The 18,570-nt window shown below is 49.3% G+C and overlaps 8 protein-coding genes across 10 annotated transcripts; 5 read left to right on the top strand and 3 right to left on the bottom strand.

The window, feature by feature from the left end:
* Positions 1-140: 140 nt before the first annotated feature.
* Positions 141-3,139, top strand: FOXG_08182 (uncharacterized protein). The gene is made up of 4 exons (XM_018386972.1): positions 141-1,543; positions 1,593-1,972; positions 2,020-2,410; positions 2,464-3,139. Exons 1-4 carry the CDS (start codon positions 936-938, stop codon positions 2,672-2,674), a joined length of 1,590 nt encoding a protein of 529 aa, XP_018244761.1. The 5' UTR covers positions 141-935; the 3' UTR covers positions 2,675-3,139.
* A 296-nt stretch (positions 3,140-3,435) lies between these two features.
* Positions 3,436-5,477, top strand: FOXG_08181 (uncharacterized protein). The gene has a single exon (XM_018386971.1). It carries the CDS (start codon positions 3,617-3,619, stop codon positions 5,171-5,173), a length of 1,557 nt encoding a protein of 518 aa, XP_018244760.1. The 5' UTR covers positions 3,436-3,616; the 3' UTR covers positions 5,174-5,477.
* FOXG_08180 (uncharacterized protein) lies at positions 5,392-7,301 on the bottom strand (the record flags this gene model as incomplete). The annotated part of the gene is made up of 3 exons (XM_018386970.1): positions 5,392-6,800; positions 6,898-7,082; positions 7,224-7,301. 3 exons carry the CDS (start codon positions 7,299-7,301, stop codon positions 5,597-5,599), a joined length of 1,467 nt encoding a protein of 488 aa, XP_018244759.1. The 3' UTR covers positions 5,392-5,596.
* On the top strand, positions 7,279-9,231 carry FOXG_08179 (uncharacterized protein). The gene is made up of 3 exons (XM_018386969.1): positions 7,279-8,027; positions 8,077-8,160; positions 8,216-9,231. The coding sequence occupies exons 1-3, from the start codon at positions 7,472-7,474 to the stop codon at positions 9,085-9,087; spliced, it is 1,512 nt and encodes a 503-aa protein (XP_018244758.1). The 5' UTR covers positions 7,279-7,471; the 3' UTR covers positions 9,088-9,231.
* Positions 9,152-10,768, bottom strand: FOXG_08178 (uncharacterized protein). Its single transcript, XM_018386968.1, has one exon. It carries the CDS (start codon positions 10,582-10,584, stop codon positions 9,340-9,342), a length of 1,245 nt encoding a protein of 414 aa, XP_018244757.1. The 5' UTR covers positions 10,585-10,768; the 3' UTR covers positions 9,152-9,339.
* A 108-nt stretch (positions 10,769-10,876) lies between these two features.
* FOXG_08177 (uncharacterized protein) lies at positions 10,877-13,852 on the top strand. The gene is made up of 2 exons (XM_018386967.1): positions 10,877-11,288; positions 11,340-13,852. Exons 1-2 carry the CDS (start codon positions 11,015-11,017, stop codon positions 12,104-12,106), a joined length of 1,041 nt encoding a protein of 346 aa, XP_018244756.1. The 5' UTR covers positions 10,877-11,014; the 3' UTR covers positions 12,107-13,852.
* FOXG_08176 (uncharacterized protein) lies at positions 11,433-16,647 on the bottom strand. 3 transcript variants are annotated; one of them, XM_018386965.1, is made up of 4 exons: positions 16,112-16,591; positions 14,749-16,051; positions 13,869-14,661; positions 12,106-13,810 (listed from the first exon to the last, which is right to left on the bottom strand). In XM_018386965.1, exons 1-4 carry the CDS (start codon positions 16,327-16,329, stop codon positions 12,333-12,335), a joined length of 3,792 nt encoding a protein of 1,263 aa, XP_018244754.1. In that variant the 5' UTR covers positions 16,330-16,591; the 3' UTR covers positions 12,106-12,332. The 3 variants fall into 3 exon arrangements, with proteins under 3 accessions (XP_018244753.1, XP_018244755.1, XP_018244754.1); XM_018386964.1 differs by having other exon boundaries at positions 11,433-13,810; positions 13,869-16,051; positions 16,112-16,647; XM_018386966.1 differs by having other exon boundaries at positions 11,433-16,051.
* A 390-nt stretch (positions 16,648-17,037) lies between these two features.
* On the top strand, positions 17,038-18,570 carry FOXG_08175 (uncharacterized protein). Its single transcript, XM_018386963.1, has 2 exons — positions 17,038-17,264; positions 17,316-18,570. Exons 1-2 carry the CDS (start codon positions 17,152-17,154, stop codon positions 18,220-18,222), a joined length of 1,020 nt encoding a protein of 339 aa, XP_018244752.1. The 5' UTR covers positions 17,038-17,151; the 3' UTR covers positions 18,223-18,570.

The following is an 18,570-nucleotide window of genomic DNA, read 5'->3' as shown; positions in this document are numbered from 1 at the left end:
TGAGGTTCCATTGGCTAAGCGCTTAGGCCTGTGACATGGAGCCGAAGTGAGACTAGCGCGTTGCCAGTCGCTGCAGTCACTCAAATGCAGCGAACCAGCGCTTGCGCAGGCTGACTCTGTGCCTGATCTTCCCTTATTATAGCGAGGTCGGGGACTTTGGGGTCAGCCTTCAGCCTTGATTAAGGCACGGGCACTGCCCCCCAGACTTTGTAACTTGTAACAAGCAACAACAAATTCATGTTGGTTGATTGATCGATTACATGAAACTGCCGACTTTGTTTCCAACCAGCAGAAGTCTAAGCTGAGTGAGAGCTGAGCGTTTGTCTAAGAATATCTACTTGATTCCCCGTCAACCAACAGCTCCCTCACGAGACAAAGACGGACCCAAGCCATACCTTGGCGAAACCACATTACTGACACAGGCCATTGTCCCCGCCCACCGTTGGCTACCTAATGACCATCACCTGGCTCTGGCTTGTGAGCCGCGCTTTATCGAGATTGGAGTCATTCACCGCAAACAGCCACGGCTCGTCTAAGAGAGCCGTGAATGACTGCGCCTCTGCTGCCTCTGACGCTTCCTTTGTTACCTCTCAACTTAGCCAATCTTACAGGCTTTGGCTATTTGCTTCTCCAACATAAATGGGGCGGGCTCTGGTCAAAGACAGAACACGTTGAAGACACTCAGGGTCGATTTTCGATCACCTCCATAGGCAGGTTCATTCCCATCCCGGCTTTTATGACTCGTCTATCAAACGCGCAAAGATTTCTCGGATGGGAGAGCCAGCCCTAGATGATTCGCGGCTGCGCGGAATCACATCCAGGCCCATGATGCTGAGATCACGGCACGAGGTGTTCTTATCGAAAAAGCAGACGTCACTGATACCGTGACGCAAGAGCCTGGAGTCGTTGGGGAGTACTTCAAGTTGCGACAACAGATGGTAGCGCGAGAGAAGGCTCTGGATTTTGACCATGGATGTCGCATGCGCAGCACTCTTGAAGAGAGACGAGCAGATGCCATCATTCAAAGATTGAGGAGTGAGGATGAGGAAAATGTATATGCTCAAGCCGCACCACGAACAGGTTACGGTGGCCAGCAACACCCTCGTTTTCCTGGAGATCATTTTCTATCGAACAAGCATCTCATCGATCAAACGTCCTTATTCCGCGTAGCGCAGCATATGCCCAAGGGCGGCCACTTGCACATTCATTTCAACGCCTGTCTTGCTCCCCAAGTCCTGCTCAATCTTGCAAAGGAGATGGACCGGATGTTTATCACCAGCGATATACCCCTTGTTTCGGACAACGATTTTATTAATTTCGATCGATGCGAAATCCAATTTTCTCTATTGAGCCCAGAGAAGGAAACACCTGGCGACTTGTTTTCACAGACATATCAACCTCGGCAGACGATGCGGTTTAGAGATTTTCTTGACAGGTTCCCTGGATATTACGCAACAGATTCAACCAATGTTGATGAGTGGCTATTCGAGAAACTCATGTTCCACGAGGAGGAGGCGCATCATCATTTGCAGACTGCATCTGGGTACGTTCACGATCTGTACCTTTTGTATGCAGACACTAACGTAGCAAAGGGCTTGGGAAAAGTTCAATGGGCGGACACGTATGATGAAGGGTCTCTTCAACTATGCGACAGCATACCGAAGGTACACCCGGTTATGTCTGGAGGATTTCATGAAAGACAACATCAGCTATGCTGAAATTCGGCCCAACTTCATGACCAGCAACCAACTTTGGAGCGATGACGGCACTCAACTCATCGACAACAAAGGCATCATGGAACTGATAATCGAAGAGGTCATAAACTTCCAGACCGACATGAAAAAGCAAGGAAAGTTCTTTGGTGGTCTGAAAGTCATTTACTGTACACCTCGATCATTTGCGCCAGCGCAGATCGATGCTGCTCTCACAGAGTGTCTGAAGTTTAAACAGATGTGGCCTGAGTGGATTGCAGGTAAGAGAACACATTCCCTTAGAAGTTATCTCCTAACAACAGTGTAGGTTTCGACCTTGTTGGTGAAGAGTCCAAAGGGCGCCCCATCAAGGACTTCATCCCCGAGCTTCTGAAGTTCCAGGAGGATTGCGACAGAGACGGCGTTGAAATTCCATTTCTCTTTCACTGTGGCGAGACCCTAGATATGGGAACCGATACAGATGGCAACCTTGTTGATGCGCTCCTGTTGAAATCGAAGAGAATCGGGCACGGTTTTGCGCTAGCTAAGCACCCCTATGTGATGCAACATATGAAGGAGCGCGGTGTTTGCCTCGAGCTCTGTCCCATCTCAAATGAGATCTTGGGACTCACGCCTCGTGTCAGCGGTCACACAATGTATCAGCTTCTTGCCAACAATGTGCATTGCACGGTCAGCTCGGACAATGGTACACTATTTAGGTAAGGTGCTTCCGACAGAACATGTAACAAATATTGCTAACGTAGCTTAACAGATCCTCTCTATCTCATGATTTTTACCAAGTATTGGTTGGTAAGGCTGACATGGGCCTTTTTGGATGGAAGCAATTGGCGTTGTGGAGTTTGGAGCACGCTTGTCTATCAGAGTCTGAATATAACCGCGTATTCAGCGACTGGGAGCAGAAGTGGAAAGAGTTTATCAAGTGGATGATTGAAGAATATGGCGAGCAGCCGAAGGTTGTCTGATGATATGGCTCGGCGGGGCAATGTTTTTTTTACGAAGCGAGTGAGCTACTCATGATTAACGTGGCGGTTGATTTGTTGACAAGTTCGGAGTTTGGTGAATGGTAAGAGGGCGATGGCCACTGTGGTTTACTTACTTGCAGCGGCGTTTAGGATGGTTTTTTTGACACTACCGACGATAGATGAATGATTTGGAGGACCATAGAGACAGCTTTGAGAACCAGAGGAGGACGAAGAAATGTTAGTATCGAACGACTAATTATCTAACTCTCTTGCATAATTCGTCAACCCTTTTGGGTGTAGAGGTGGTACGACACAGGACACCTACGAAATATTGATTCAGTTCATCTATTGGATCAACCGTAATCACACAGCCCTGTTACACAGAGCTATTCGTCCTGATCTGCTGGCTGTTGGTTGTTGGGTTACGTTCTTGGCGGCGGCTGTAGGGTACTTTATGAGACTTAGACACACTCTCAGCAATTCCCTCTGTGCTTTGAATCCAACGTAGAAACGAAGCCTATCTGAATTCAATCGTATAGGTCTAATCCGTAGAGTCAAAACTGATATTTTTATCCAAAATGTATACTGGTTAAATGCGCACACTTATTGTATCCCTGGCTCAGCTGAGACGTGGGGAGGGAAAGCTTGGGAGCGGGTGCAGCCGCCATGGCGCAGCGGTTTCAGAGATCGATCCACTCATTAACCGTTTATCTCAAGAGGGCTGAAACTCCTCTACTCAAATGTGATTTAACTGACAAGCCCCCAGTTTCAATTCTGATCTCTCTTCATTCTGCCATCATGCTGCTCTGACTTTTGTACCTCACGTTTTGTCCTCCTTTGGAGTTGTTTTTACTTAATCGTCCCTCGATATCATTTGTTAGACGCACACCTATTACCGGCTAAACCTCGATACCTCTCCTCCCATACTGTAATACCGTCAGGATGGCTGAACCTGGCAGCCCAGGCTGGAAATGGTTTCCCAATGTCAAGGCCAATTGGTCACTCGATGTCGTGACGCTTCTTGCGGTCATTGGAGAATCTTCTATGGCTGAACAGACTCAGACTATCACGGCATCGTTGCTGTGTCTGCTACCTCGACTGATCCCAGCCCCCCAGGCTCTGCTCAAGCCTTCACGTCCAAGTCGAATGCCTGAGACACTCGCAAAGATGACGGGTGTGTATAGTGGAACCACGCTCGACTCTGTGGGCTTCTTTGCCACTATCATTACTCCTTTGGATGCCCTGCAACCTTTCAGCTTCTGCGTACTTGAGATCACTCATACGGACCCTTCTTTTGGCGACATCGATATGAATCCTCCTTCTGCCCAAGAAAGCTGGTCTACTCGAAGTCTGAAATGGGTCAAATCTCGTCGCTCAAGTTTTCATAACTTAGAGAAACTGTCAAATGAAAAAGACTCCCAAAGCAACAGAATTCCCCGAGCCCCTCACGTAGAAGAGGGTGGGCTTCCTCTACCAAACACAGCGCGAACAACGACATTTCGTCCTCCGGGTGACAGTTCTCCAAGCAATGCGGATGCACCCAGACCGCTCGTGCGTCGTCCTACGGCTAAGCAGAAAGTCCAAGATATGCTTGCCAACCCGACATTTGCCAACACGAAGAGACGTCCTGCGGTCCCAGCCAAGCTCTTCTCGCCTATTCACATTCTCTCAGTCTTTTCATGCCTTCTAAGCATAGCAATCATCACCTGTGCTGTGGTATGGCAAGATGGCAATGCCATTCTGGCTGTTTCCCTGATATCCTTTGCGTCGACTGTGGTGGGCTATGCTTCGTTCTGGCATCCCATTCTCATGAACCGTAAACATACCAACGAGGTCCCTAGAGGCGACGTCATGATTAGAACACGAGAAGGCGCATTTCTACTCATCAAGTGCACAGAAGAGGTTGCCCGTGAATTGTACTCAGGGACTGAAGAGTGTCACTATCATGTTGGAGGCCGCACATATCGACTTCTCATGGCCCTCGGAACGACTCTTCTGATGCTGAGTGTCGTACTCCTGGGAAACTGCACATGGAACTCTCAAATATTTATTGGTGGGAGCTACATTGTCCTCAACGGACTATACTGGGGCTTAGGCATGCTCCCTCGGTCATACTTTTGGGATCTCTCGCGGTATCAATGGCAGGACGTGACCCCTGAAGATGCGAAGAATGCAGACGAAATCACAGATGTGAATGATCAACGAGAGGGTTATCCAAGTTTCACGCGTACTTTGTGGTTCGCTATTCGTGAGACTCAACTTACTGGCTGGGTTGGCCGCAGTGGAGCGGCTCCAGGTACGAGACAGTGGAATAAGTGGCTCAAGGAAGCACTACAGAATGCCAAGAATGGCAACAGATCATGGGATTCAGTGGCCAGAAAGGATGCTATTATGAAGGAGAGCCTCAGTGCGGATGAGATTCCCGATGAAGCGGCGCAACATGCGCCTGCGGTCGAAGTTCAGAATTCTTCTACGGAAAAGGACCGCACGACATTTTAAGACGAAGATTGCAGCGAGTTTCCAGCAGGAAAATGAGTCAAACGAGGTTGATGGTGTATGGGTATAGACGAATCTGGAGTACAACCATCTTGTGATGGATAGAAAAAACATTGTGGATCATTATTTATGTACGCTGGATATTGACGAGACGAGCCCTTCTTTGAGGCATGATGTATAACGACTTCTTTTTAGTGCAGACTGAAGTTGGACATATAGATACCCTGAAACTTTTGAAATTGAGCATGTCTTGGAATAAAAAAAGTCTAATAAACGTGAATATTGCCCCTAGAACGGCAGTAGAATGAATCTATGTATCTTTGGCGGTGACCATGTCACGTTCCAAACGCCGGCTATTTCTAAACAAATGATGCTTCATCCTGCTCCAATTTTGACCTTCTCAAGTATTAATTTCCAAAAAGGTATTTAATCATCGAAATAGATGCCCTTCTTATCGTGGATGTCGATGGCACCACCACGGTAACTGCCCCTCTTCTTCTTGTTCTTCTCCTTTGTAAAGCCCTTGCCCTTGGTAACAATCAGATCCTCGTGAGCTTTTTGAGAATAGGCGATAGAGACGTATTCGTTGGAAGCGAACTTGGCGTCCACCTTGATGTTCTTGGGAATGCGGGAGAAGGGCTCGTTCTGCTTCTTGCGTCCGTTACCGTTCACAACGGGGTCCGGGGGAAGAGGTGGGTAAGCAGAGTTTGACTGGAAGTCAGGCGAAGTCTTGTCTAACGTGACAGAAGAGTCGGAAGAATCCTTAACCTCTTTCTCCTTCTTGATCTTCTTGTCTTTCTTGGTCTCCTTTGCATCGGAGTCAGAATCAGAGTCGCTGGAGGCGGAGTCCGAGTCCGAAGATGAGCTGTCGGAGTCGGGAAGTGGCACTTTGGCAGCAGCCTCGTCGTCTGAGTCACTGGAGTCGGAATCGGAGCTCGAATCAGAGCTTGAATCGGAGCTAGACGAGCCAGAGTCCGATTTGGCGCTCTCGTCGTCCGAGTCGCTGCTCGAATCACTATCGCTAGAATCGGAAGAATCGCTTGAGTCGGAGGATTCGCTGGATGAGGAAGAAGAGTCGCTGGAGGAGCTCGAGGAAGCGGCGCGCTTCTGCTTCTTGGCCTTGGGCTTGTCCGAGTCAGATTCGGAATCGGAGGAGCTCGAGTCAGAATCAGAGTCCGAAGATGAATCAGAGGAGCTCTCGTCGACGGGAGCTTTTCGCTTCAGAGTGTTAGAGGCCTTGGGCTTGGCAGCCTCATCATCGCTGTCGCTGTCGGAGCTGCTGTCGCTGTCCGAGGACGACTCGGCGTCCTTCATATCCACATCCTCTTCCTTGGCGTCGCTCGAATCAGACCTGGAGTCGCTGCTAGAAGAGCTGCTGGAGTCTTTCTTAGAGGACTTCTTCTTGCTGGACTTGCTAGACTTGCTGCTATCATCGCCTTTGGTAGCCTCCCAAGTCTGGTAAACACTGACAAGGGAAGGGTTACCCTCTTCGTCGGTGGCAGCAGTCGCCTTCCAGCCCTTCTTCTCTCTCTGCTTCTTGAAAGCATCGGCAGCGCCCTTGAACGAGTGGTCAGAGAGGAAATTCTCTACCAAGTCCATGAGCTGACCCGGCGGAGGCGCAGATGCGACACTCAAGAAGCCATCTCAGCTACACCACTCGCCTTGAAAAATGTCATTTCAAAAGACGATCCCATTATACCCTAGCATGTCACCTATGCCTGGCACACCGCTCGCTGAGAATGAGGTCAAATCGACGCTTTTTGCCCCTCTTCAAGTCCTGGGGCATACCCTCCAAAACCGCATCGGCGTCTCTCCCATGGGCATGTTCAGTGCCAAAGATGGACATCTGACTGACTTTCATCTCGTCCCAGAAAAATTTCTGTGGACGGGTGGATCGATGGTGGGGCCTTTCCTATTATTGACGTTCTAATTCTTATCGATAGGCTCCTTAATAGGCAAAGACTACTCTTACCTAGCAAGTTACATCTGGAACCGTCCTTGACACAGAAGTAAATCCGTTAAGAATGACAGGGATTACTATAGACGAACTTACCTGAGCCACTCTCGCCACTAACTCGCCTACTTGTATACACGCTAGCCAGGGGTAGGCTACTTGCGCCGCTGGTACCATAGCGACCAGAGGAAAGCTGCTGAGGCTCAAACATGATCACCTCTTGTTGAATTGGTGTTGTAACAATACAAATTTCAACCAAGTTTCGTTTTTATTGAACAAAATAAACAGACCGCGCTCTTCAGCTCGAAATCGCGGATCGAAACAAAGAGCTCGGTCACGTTCGCAATATGTCAACAAACGCAACGAAACGGAAATTCAATACCTTATTGCAGGGCTTAGGATCATCAAGCTCGAAAGCCGCCAACGACACGTCGGCGCACGAGACCGGCTCGCCTTCAAATCGTTCTACTACTTCGCCTGGCTCAGAAAGTCGTGTATCCAGCGCAGATGCCGAATTGCTTCAAAAGCGTCGAAGATTAGGCTTTCCGGATTCAACGGCACCCAAAGCTGGCAAAAGAACAAACCTATCCGCGACCCTCTCTGCTATCGTTTCCCGACGCACACAAGCACAGGACTCGTCCAAGAAATCTACAGGGGCACCCGCGCGATATGCACCAACCGACCGAGGAGACCTTTTGAAAAGGCTAGGCACGTTCCAAGAAATAACAGACTGGACTCCAAAGCCGGACAAAGTGAATGAGATAGAATGGGCAAAGCGTGGATGGGTTTGCCATGGCAAGGAAACAGTTCGCTGTCTTCTCTGCAATCGAGAATTGGTTGTCAAACTCAATCGCAAGGTCGTGGATGGAAAGGAGGTTCCTGTTCTCGTGGCATCCGAGATAGGTAGACTCTCCCCCCTTGGACCTTTTATCGTCGCGCTAACCTTCAGTAGAGGATGCTTTGGTAGACAAGTATGCCGATCTCATTGTAACTTCACACCAGGAAGATTGTCTCTGGCGTAAGCGGGGCTGTGATGGTAAGTTGTCTCGTTGGAAGCGCATATCGTCCTTGTTTTCTGACCTTGTTTGCAGATTCTCTTCTCCGGTTGTCTTTAACCAATGCAACTACGAGTCTTGCGGCTTTACGTGAGCGCTATGATGAGCTGCTAGCACGGAAATCATTCTTACCATATGAGTTCAATCTTCGACTGCCAGAGGAGTTGAACTTGGACGATGTGCTTTCACATCTGCCGAACGACTTCTTCACCAAACCACCACCAGCAAAGGAGGCTGAGGCTCAGCCAAACCGAGTCGCACTATCGCTTGCCTTAATGGGATGGGAAGGCCTAAATAACGCCCGTATCGGTGCAGTGCCAAACTCGGCATCATGCCACACCTGTCTCAGGCGACTAGGATTGTGGATGTTTAAGAGCAAGGAAGTGGGTGAGAATAATGAGGTTCTGGTGCCAGCCCCTATGGACTTCTTGGATCCAGCTCGAGAGCATCGCTTCTTCTGCCCGTGGGCGAACTCTGAGACCCAGAAGCAGGCACATTCCCAGAAGGCTTCTGGGCAAGACTTGCCAGGCTGGAAGGTGTTAGTGCGAACCATCGCAAACGAAGCACATCTTCGGAGTGTTTATGAGGAACGTTCACCTGCGAGACCGCGAACTGAACGATCAATGGGAGCACCATCCACACCTCAGAGGCCTGGAACAGCCGCCTCCATCAACACACCGATTCAGACCCCTGGCTCCGTTGGAGCTGGGGTAGACAATGCCGAAGAAGATGAGAAAGAGAGAGACGCAAGGGATAAGGAGAGATGGGCGAGATTGAAGAGAGTCAAGAGTTTGTTTGAAACGAAAGGGAGCAGGAAGCTGAGGCACTCGATAAGCAAGTCCATCAGTAGACCCGGAACTGCGACTTCGACAAAATCGGCCAAATCAAATGGGGGCCAGAAGGAGTGATGAGTAAACTCTCTGCGTTTGTTTGTAATACACTTAATGATACCATAGTTGTGATATTAGCATAGGAGCAAGGCACAGACGGGCATCTACCCCTTCAAGGCTGTATTAATACATTATTAAAGCTGATGCTGGCCCTCGCACCCACTTGCTTCTCTCCATATGAGGTATTTTGATCATGTTGAACCAACTATTGTACAATATTCATGAGCTAGATACTATATACATGAGTCGACTGGGTTTCGACACTCAAGCTCATGATTTCCAGACGATATCATCAAAAGAGACGACCTTCCCAGTATAAGCCTTTGTCTCGGGCTGCTTTTCGATCTTGTCTCCCAGAGAAAAGCCAGCCATCTCCAGTATTGCAAGTCTTACACCCCCAATACCACCTCCATTACCAAGCCGGCGGGATACGAAGGCAATTTTGGAGGCTGTGGCATAAATATCGAGCATACGCCCGGGCCCTTCCCTCCAAGTGGCAGCTGATCGGGCCTCTAGACCGCGCATGATGGCTTCGATCTGAGTATGAAGCCTGTGACATGCATCTTGCCACTCCTTCCCAGGCTTATCCGCTTTGGTGATGACAACCAATGTTCGAGTGTTAGATTGAGCAAGTGTTCTGAGCATCCATCTATCCGTTTCTTGGAGCTTCTTGTCGGCCGGTATCAAGATCACTGCGCCACGAAGCATGTTCCTGACGTTGAGATACTTCAGGATAGTCTTTCCCCAGTTCTCTTGACTTTTAAATCCGTAACCTGGGGTGTCCATAAGCACCAGACTGTGCTTTGGCGGTGAATCACCTTTGCGAATGAGCTCCTTGGCAATCTTGGGACGTGGCCCAACACCATACGCATTCATCGTTGTAGTCTTGCCTGGCTTGTGGCTCACCTTGGCTATTTCCCGATCACCGAGAAGAGCATTGAGGAAAGATGATTTTCCAGCATTGGAGGCACCCAGTACAACAATTTCCGGGATGTGGTCGTTTTGGGGGTGGTCATGAAGGTTTTCGGCAGAGTAGAGTATTTGGTATCGTTCTTCAAAGAACTTTTCGGCTGCTGCAAGAGCAGGTCTGTCTTCTTTCGGCACATCGACTGGCGAAGTTGAGCCATGCTTGAAGCAGATGGACTCACTCTCTACTAAAACCTGCTGATAGGGCTTGATTCCCTTAGGCAATGGTCCTCGCGGCTTGGCCTTTCGTGGTTTCGAGGTACTCTCATGGAGAGAAAAGTCTGGCACGATAATCTCCTGAGCAGATGGCTGGCTTCCGGGTTCCTCAGTCTTCACGTTCGAACTTGGGGTTGGCGTGACTGCAATTGGTGAAGTTGCAGGACTGACTTGCTGTGCTTGGTTGGAAATACGGCTTGTTTGTCGGCGTAGTGGTCGTTGACGCAGGTTCATCTGACGTGACGTACTGAAAAGAGCTTTCTGCCCGGCAAGCTTGGAGCATGATGATAAATAAGATAGTCGAGTTACCGGAAAGACTCGTTGTAGTGTCATGGTGACCTCTATGGAACGGTAATGTATAGTGCAGGAGCTAGGTAACTTAGATATGAGAATTTTCGTCAAATGGGTTTCTCGTCCCAGTTCTGCGCACTCAAAACAACATGGGCATTTCCGTAAAACAGCAGCATAAAATGATAGAGGAAATAAAAAGACAACATAACTAAGAAGAAAATGCCGATAACTGCATACCAAAGAGAAATTTGAGGTTTACAATGGGCTCGAGGACGTCACGTGCTACTTCAAGTGGTCCACCAGATTCCTAGATCATGAATGAGTAGAATAACCTCGACTTGTTGGAACAAGTCAAGGAAAAGCCTAGGTACCTACAAGAGGCACAAACCTCGAGGGTCTTTTCCAAGGGAACCTATTCAAAGGGCTGATGTACTAAACGTCCAACCTTTTCGTTTCCATCATCATCGCCAGAATGGTATCAGCAAACCTTACTGAGATCGACGCCCACGAGCAGCCGTCTGATGAGATGCGTGCTGAGTGGAAGAGCTACATGCGTCAAGATCACAAAAGTCTGCTCAACGACCCTCGAATCGATGATCCTCGCGCTCCCTTAGAAGAGTCTGGTTTCCGTCAAGTCTCGAGTCTTTTGAAAGAACAGGTTGCAAAAAGTTTCGCTCACCTCAACCCTGACTTTGCCTTACAGGTCGAGAAGGATGTTCCAGTTATACACCACCCATTGATACCAGGTACATAGAACTCCTTGTACTTGATATGTCAAAAACCTAACATAACCATAGGCCTATTGATTCTTCCTTCACTTGTGCCCGAGAATGTGCAACAGGATTTACTGGATCGCCTGATCCATCGTGATCTCAGTGTCCAGAACCACCAGACCAATCTACATCTACACTACAACCTTCCATACCCAGAAGGGAAGGACGACGATGAACGGTCATTCTTCTCTATCAGTCCAGAATCACCGGCATCATTTCTCCCAAAGGACCCCAGCGTTCATAAGCCACTGTCAATCAAGCAGGTTATGCAGCGAAAACTGCATTGGGTGACGCTTGGGGGCCAGTACGACTGGACCAATCGTGTTTACCCCGAGGAATTGCCTCCTCAGTTTCCAGATGATATCTCACACTTGCTTGAGGACCTGTTCCCCGAAACTGTTGCCCAAGCAGCCATTCTCAACTTCTACACGCCAGGCGATACCATGATGATGCACCGAGATGTCAGCGAGGAGACAGACAAGGGACTTATCAGTTTGAGTTTTGGCTGTGATGGACTCTTTATGATTGCACCGAATGACCTTAAAAAAGGGCCTCAGAATGAAACACCAGGCGAGAAACAGTATCTGCTGTTGAGGCTCAGATCTGGTGATGCCATCTATATGACACAGGAGTCAAGATATGCCTGGCATGGAGTACCTAAAGTGCTGAAGGATACATGCCCAAGGTATCTTGAAGATTGGCCAGCCCGTGACGATGCGAAGTTTGCGGACTGGCGAGGATGGATGAGAAACAAGAGGATCAACCTAAATGTTAGGCAAATGCGAGATTAGCAGACGAATACCTATTTGATGATCTTGTTTAAAGCATACTGCTTATCCTGGCAAGTTCTAACACATTGCTTGAAACTGAGCATTATCATTAGACGCTTTCATATGCTATTTTGCAAGTCACTCGCGCTTTCTCTCCAGTTGCCTACTAAGCGTACAGAATCTGGTCGCTACCCATGCAAAGTTTAATACAACTGATTCCATACCTTATCCCATGAAAAACGCCTCATTAAGCAAAGCCAAATCCTTGAGCATTCTCAAGTGCCATCCCAAGCCGCTCTCTTAACACCTCTTTATCTCTATACTCTGGTAGAAGAAGTGTGCCATAACAGGTATATGCTGTCGGTAAATGCCCACCCGTGCCGTCTTCTTCACCATTCTTTTGTATCACAAATTGGAGGTTCTTCATGCCGCCGACAGGAACGCGGTCGGACGATGTCACAAATTCCAGAAGGCGTTGTTTCATTCTCTCGTCGTACCTCTTGACGATGGACCAGAAGTCTTTAATGGTACGATGCGAAGCATCCCAGCCCACGTAGCGCGCGTACCGCTTCAATTCGATGATGTCGATTTCTTGAACACCCTCAACGAGTGACTGCAAGGTGGATGGACTCAGGAGTGAGAGTGACTTTTTATCGAGGCAAGAGTTGAACCCTTGCTCGAAAGCAAGATACTGCCGTCGAATGGAAACATCCGTGAGGTGACGGATGTAATCGATGATATAGTCGTCCCGATTTTCGTTGGTAACAAGGGGAGCGTCGTCTGGGTTATTCATGTGTGGTGGTGCAATATCACACGAGCTTGAGGCCGCCTTGGGCCAACTCGCTTGTTCGCCCATCCTCATATCTCGTGTCACAACGGTACCGAGCGATTCAACTGAAAATTCGTACGTGCGGGCAAAAATGTCCTCAACGAGGCCATCTTTTTCGTCCCACTCTAGTAATGTTGTCAGCCCGCTTGCCAAATCTGGCCAGCCATCGGCGATGTGATGAAGCTCTTCAACCGGTTTGCCCAGCAGTTTCCGGTAAAGAGCCTTCGGAAAAGTGATTGGCAACGTTAGGCCATTGTACAAGGCGAGCGACATCAGAAGCCCCACAAGTTCGTACTTCCAATCTTCGGTCAATGACCCAGGGGTGAACCAGGCCATGCGTGTCCGTTCGTCAACAGTGAAAGCACCATATTGGGGATCGAGGCACTCAGCAATTGCCAATCGGAAAAACTCTTGTTGGACACCTCCAGAATCAAAACCCTCTTCGCCACTATTCTCACCCAAGTGCACCTTCAGCGGGCGAAGAAGCTCTCGTTTCTCTCGTCTCCAAAGCTGGTCGAAAGCATCTCGGGCGACGTTACTCCTGCCGATTTCGAGAACTAGGTATTTGGATGAAGCTGTTCTCAAAAGATCTTGTAAAACCATCTTGTGGTGGGGGTTAGTAATGAGACTACCGGGATCGACAATAGCACTCATGCGAGTTTTTAATGAACTCGACTCTTCGAACATACGACTCATCCGGGCAAAATTGATGGAACGAAAGAAAGAAACAAGCGTGTCGGGGCTGAAGATGTAAGGGTAGTCTAGGATATGTCGTCGCCAGCGTGTCGAATTGAACGCTAACCAGTCCACAGGCATCTCGATCGAATCCAAGCGCTCTGAAAGATAATCGACCCGAAATTGGATATCCCCTAGAAGGAGAAGATTTCGGTTGGCATCTTGGAGAAGTTAGTGAGGTCAAATCTTGTTGATTGGCTAAAAGGAGCATGCACATACGTAGGGTCTCGATGAACGATAAAGCTCCTCCGAATGGCCCATCCATATCAAAATCGGCTCGACCGTCCCATTCGTTGAGCAATATGGTGCGTGCCCAATCCAGAAGAATGGTTGGCACACGAGTCTCATGCAACAGACGCTCTGATTGCGGGAACTCCAGAATCGTCGCTGAGCCTGTACTGAGAAAATCGAGCTGGTCAACTAAAGATTGCAAAATATCGACCTTGTTGTTTTCGGTCTCATTCAAGGGGCCAGCATTGTCCATCTTGTTTGAAAAGTACCGTCTGGCTGTAATGGCGCAAAATAGCCTACGCGCAAGTCTGATAGCCAAGTCGTTTGAGAATGCATCGTCATAATCTAAACATCTAGACGAAGATTGCCGAGCCATGGCGCTCCGGCCGGCGAGTGTCAATCCATTTGAGCGGACGCGGGACATCTCATATAGTGTTCTCGAATCTTGAACAGCTGGAGCTGCGGCTACCAATGCATGCATGCAGATCGACATCAAATAACCGGCGTCAATATCGGATAGAGATCCTTTGTGCTTCTGTAATCTCGAGTCATTGTTCTTGATGGAATTATGTGACATCGAATCTTGAGGAGGAACAAACAAACGCCCGGCAGCCAGCCAGAGACTGTGAAATACAAGATTGCATGCGACGCGGCTTAATCGATGAAAACAGTACCATAGTGTCTGAGAATCGTAGAGTTTTCTGTCGTGAGTGAAGGACTGAACAATAACTTGCGGATCCATGAGAACGTTGAAAAGGGTCTGGTCATTAAAACGTAGCCACTGTTTTCTAGACTTAGTTGTGCGTGACATAGATCGACGCCGCAGAGGCTTCCGCTGGTTCACGGGTCGTGGGTACGGATGACTTGCATCGGAGGCGGAGACTATAACAGACTGTGCTGTGCCGTCTTCTTCGTAAATGTCACAAATGAAGTCAACGAGATTGACATCGAGCTGTGAGAGAGCTTGAGGCAGGATGTTTTCCAGACTGTGGGATGAGATGTCCGGTAGTGCTGTGTCAATATTTCTCGTCCTTTGCGAGTTATTAATTCTGGGATGACCACAGTTTGTATCGTCTTTGGACCTGATTTCACCAAAAGGCTCGACCTGTGGCAAAGTTGATGGACTTGTAGGTGAAAGAGGCTGCGCCGAAGGTTTTGTAACATTTTCGAAAAACCCTGGTTTCAAAGACATTTCTGGGATGCCCCGTCCAGACAAACTCTTATTGTGTCTAGGTCGAACAGATTTCTCGTGTAAGGTGCCATTTACCTGGGACGCTTTAGTTGACTTTACATTGTCCCCGGATTTGGAGGTATTGTTCGAGTCAGTAGAACGTCGCTTGTGCTTTGGCACAGCATTCTTTCGTGGTTTTGATAGTGACCCGTTACTGGGTTTTGCCGGTTTTGGCATGAATGAAGTCTCATTCATATCAGTTGCATGTGGTTGAACCGCTACGGTCGTCGAATCTGTTGTATCTGACTCGTCAGGAGCAGTGCTTTGAATATCCGAGCATGCGGTGGTTCTGGCTGAGCTCGCTGGATCTTGGGGAAAATCAAAATCCACCACTGAATCGAGATTGCTGATTTTTGCCGCCATTGCGGCGACACTCCGCGGTGTCAACCACTCGAGCATCTTAAAAGTGACAGTCCCAAAGAGATTCGCGGCGAATGAGCGGTGATCTTTACTCATCGGCGCCTCGATTACACGGATCTGAGAGACCAACTCGCGATCGTTCGAATGTGGCGTGCATGCTGCGGCTGGTCTACTTGCATTCTGGATCGGAGAGACTGGGTCGCTTGGGTCGTTCATTGGGGAAGCGAGGGCATCTTGGGATGATGATGAAGGTGCTCGTGGTCTAGAGAGCAGTTCCTTGCGTGCACTTGGCGAGGTGGCGATATTGACTCTGTTATGGTCCGGATGCGAAGGCGAGGATGATCGCGTAGAGAATATTAAGTTGCCAAAAGCCGCCGGCGGTTCGCGAGATTTACGGAGGAACGGACATAATCCTTTCTCCGGGTCGTCCTGGCTTGCTAAATATATCGCTAACGTCCTGGCACTTGTCGTGTTATACCTTCGGATGGGAGCCCGGCCTGCCAAGCGGCGCCTGCATGTGAAGCAAGTGGGAGTTGCGCAATTGACATTTTCACAACCTGATCGAAGTTGCAAGATGTATCTGCTTCGATAATCAGAACACGGAGGATATTGAGTGAATGGATACAGTTGTCAGACGAACCTCTCCACGAGAAGCTGGAATCCATGGCGGCGACTCGCTTGATGGATCGCATAGACTCGCGCTGGGTTCTCAACGTTCTGAACATAGGCCTTGAGCTCAGGGGGCGCGTCGGCGGGCAAACGTGCAAATGGCGCTTCTTGCCATAGCCCGGCGAGAAGATCTAAGTCTGCCGTGAGTTCGATGGAATGGTCCCGGGGACGAACGGCATCGGGCGTCATGACATGGGAGGGTGTGGTCGCGCCTCGACGGGCACCTGGAGGAGACGTAGGAGGTGGGGATTTGATAAAGAAATGTCAAAATTTAGAGAAGTATCGCATGAGGAGATGTATCGAAATCGTGTGCGCGGATATTTTAAACAAAGTTGGTGATACAAGTTGGCTCTATGAAGCTGAGTAGGTATGCCGGTCGTGGAAGATGCCGTGTAATCTGAGGGGAGTCTGCGCTCTAAGGAGCTGTTTGGTCAGCCTCACGAAAGAGGCGATGATGCGCCCCTAGCTAACTGTCCCTAACAGACACCACATGTACTTGTACTCCGTACTGCCAAGTCCTGTTTGACACAACGTTGCTTGCCAATCTGGGACTAGAGAGTGGACCAGCTCCATCTCCTGGTGGCCAATGGCCCAGCCGCAATAGGGGGGCTAGGGGAGGCAAGAGAAATGGGGACGTCTGCTTCAGGTGACAAAAATAACTCGCGAGGTTGAGCGAATAGTTAGCAATGCTTCGACTGGTCATTTTCTGCACCTCGACTCAAGGTCAGTTGCACCCTGAGGACGGCGTTGAAGGGGCCCAGAACCCTTGCGTGGCGGGGTTTGGGGCAAAAAAAAAAGTCAGTCATCCATCTCGCTGATAACCTTTTCTGTGTGACGTTATCTACAGAGCCCCGCCATATCCCACCAATTCAACTCCGAATTTCCTTTTCAAACACAACCGTCATTCTGCAAGTCGCGAACTCGAAGACCAGGGTACAACCCAAGCGACAAGAAAATAAGCCTCATAACTCGGATCTGGAGTGATAAGCCGCAGCCTTTTCGCTTCCTATCATGGCGAGTGTCCAGGCGTCCGGTGCAGCCTCGCACCCATACACCTGCAATACCTGCCAAGTTGCGTATCGCAACATCGATCTGCAGAAGGGGCACATGAAAAGTGATTGGCAGTAAGTTCATTTGTGAGATCTTTTGTTGAAGCTGAGGCTAATTACTGAAAGCCGATACAACCTCAAACGCCGAGTTGCCTCGCTGCCTCCCATTTCCTCTGACGTCTTCACCGAGAAGGTTCTGCAAGCCAGGGCGGTGTCAAGCGCTGAAGCAGACAAAGCCTATTTCGAACGTGTATGTGACGTTTGCGAGAAGACATACTACAGCGAAAATGCATTCCAGAACCACCTGTCGAGTCAGAAGCACAAGGCAAAGGAAGCCAGTAGTGGACAAACTGTTTCTGGTCGAGTTGACGACGAAACAACCTCGATCGTCAGCTCTACGTTCTCCCTCGGCGAACCTATTGCACCCAGCCAAGGAGAGGTTGATTCAGACGCTGAGGAAGAATTCAGCCATGTTGTTGAAGGCCTCCAGAAGGCGAGCATCACTGAGCAGAGGCCATCTCCTGTCAAGCGTCCCTCACACCCCCAGCCCTCAGTTAAAGACGCTGCACAAGACGATAACGACGCCAACAGGGCCTCCGACTCAGCTACACCCGTTCCCGCTACTCAGGATCCTAACTTGACCCTGGAATCATGCTTGTTCTGCAACTATACTTCTCCAACCATTCCTCTCAACACACATCATATGGAACGCTTTCATGGCATGTTCATCCCCGAGAAGAAGTATCTTGTTGATATCGACGGCTTGCTCAAGCAACTCCAAGATAAAATCCGAGAACACCATCAGTGCCTGTACTGTGATAAGATTAAATTGTCCATGTTTGGCATTCAGACACACATGCGCGATACAGGCCACTGCAAGATCCCCTACGAAACTGAGCGTGACCAGCTTGAGATTGGTGATTTCTATGATTTCAGGAGCACCTACTCTGACGATGGGGAGATGAGTGACGATGGCTCGGTTGCGAACGAGACAAGTGGAGGGAGCGAAGCTCGGGGCACGCCGTCCTTCTAAGCTCACAGGAGAGGATGGAGCTGAGGTTGAGGATGGCGAAGGGGCAGACGGTTGGGAGACGGATAGTTCAGAGTCGTCTTTGGACTCAGCTGATCTTACTGCGGTGCCGGCTGAAGGCCATATCCACCAGTTCGAGCGCCTCGACAAGCACCCACATCACTCCCGACAAGATCCGAGACAAAGACACCAAGCGGATGGCTGGCATTCTCACGCCCACAAACCTACGCGTGCCGTCTTTTATGACGATTACGAACTTCACCTTCCCTCCCCGGCAAGTGCAGCTTGGTCATCGTTCGTTGAACAAGTACTTCCGACAGAATTTGCACAACCACCCCTCGGCTGAGGAGC

The sequence above is a fragment of the Fusarium oxysporum genome, chromosome 2 (assembly GCF_000149955.1).
Source record: "Fusarium oxysporum f. sp. lycopersici 4287 chromosome 2, whole genome shotgun sequence".
In the NCBI taxonomy this organism is placed as follows: domain Eukaryota; kingdom Fungi; phylum Ascomycota; class Sordariomycetes; order Hypocreales; family Nectriaceae; genus Fusarium; species Fusarium oxysporum.
The sequence above is the reverse complement of the archived record's forward strand: the minus strand, read 5'-3'. Positions and strand labels throughout refer to the sequence as shown.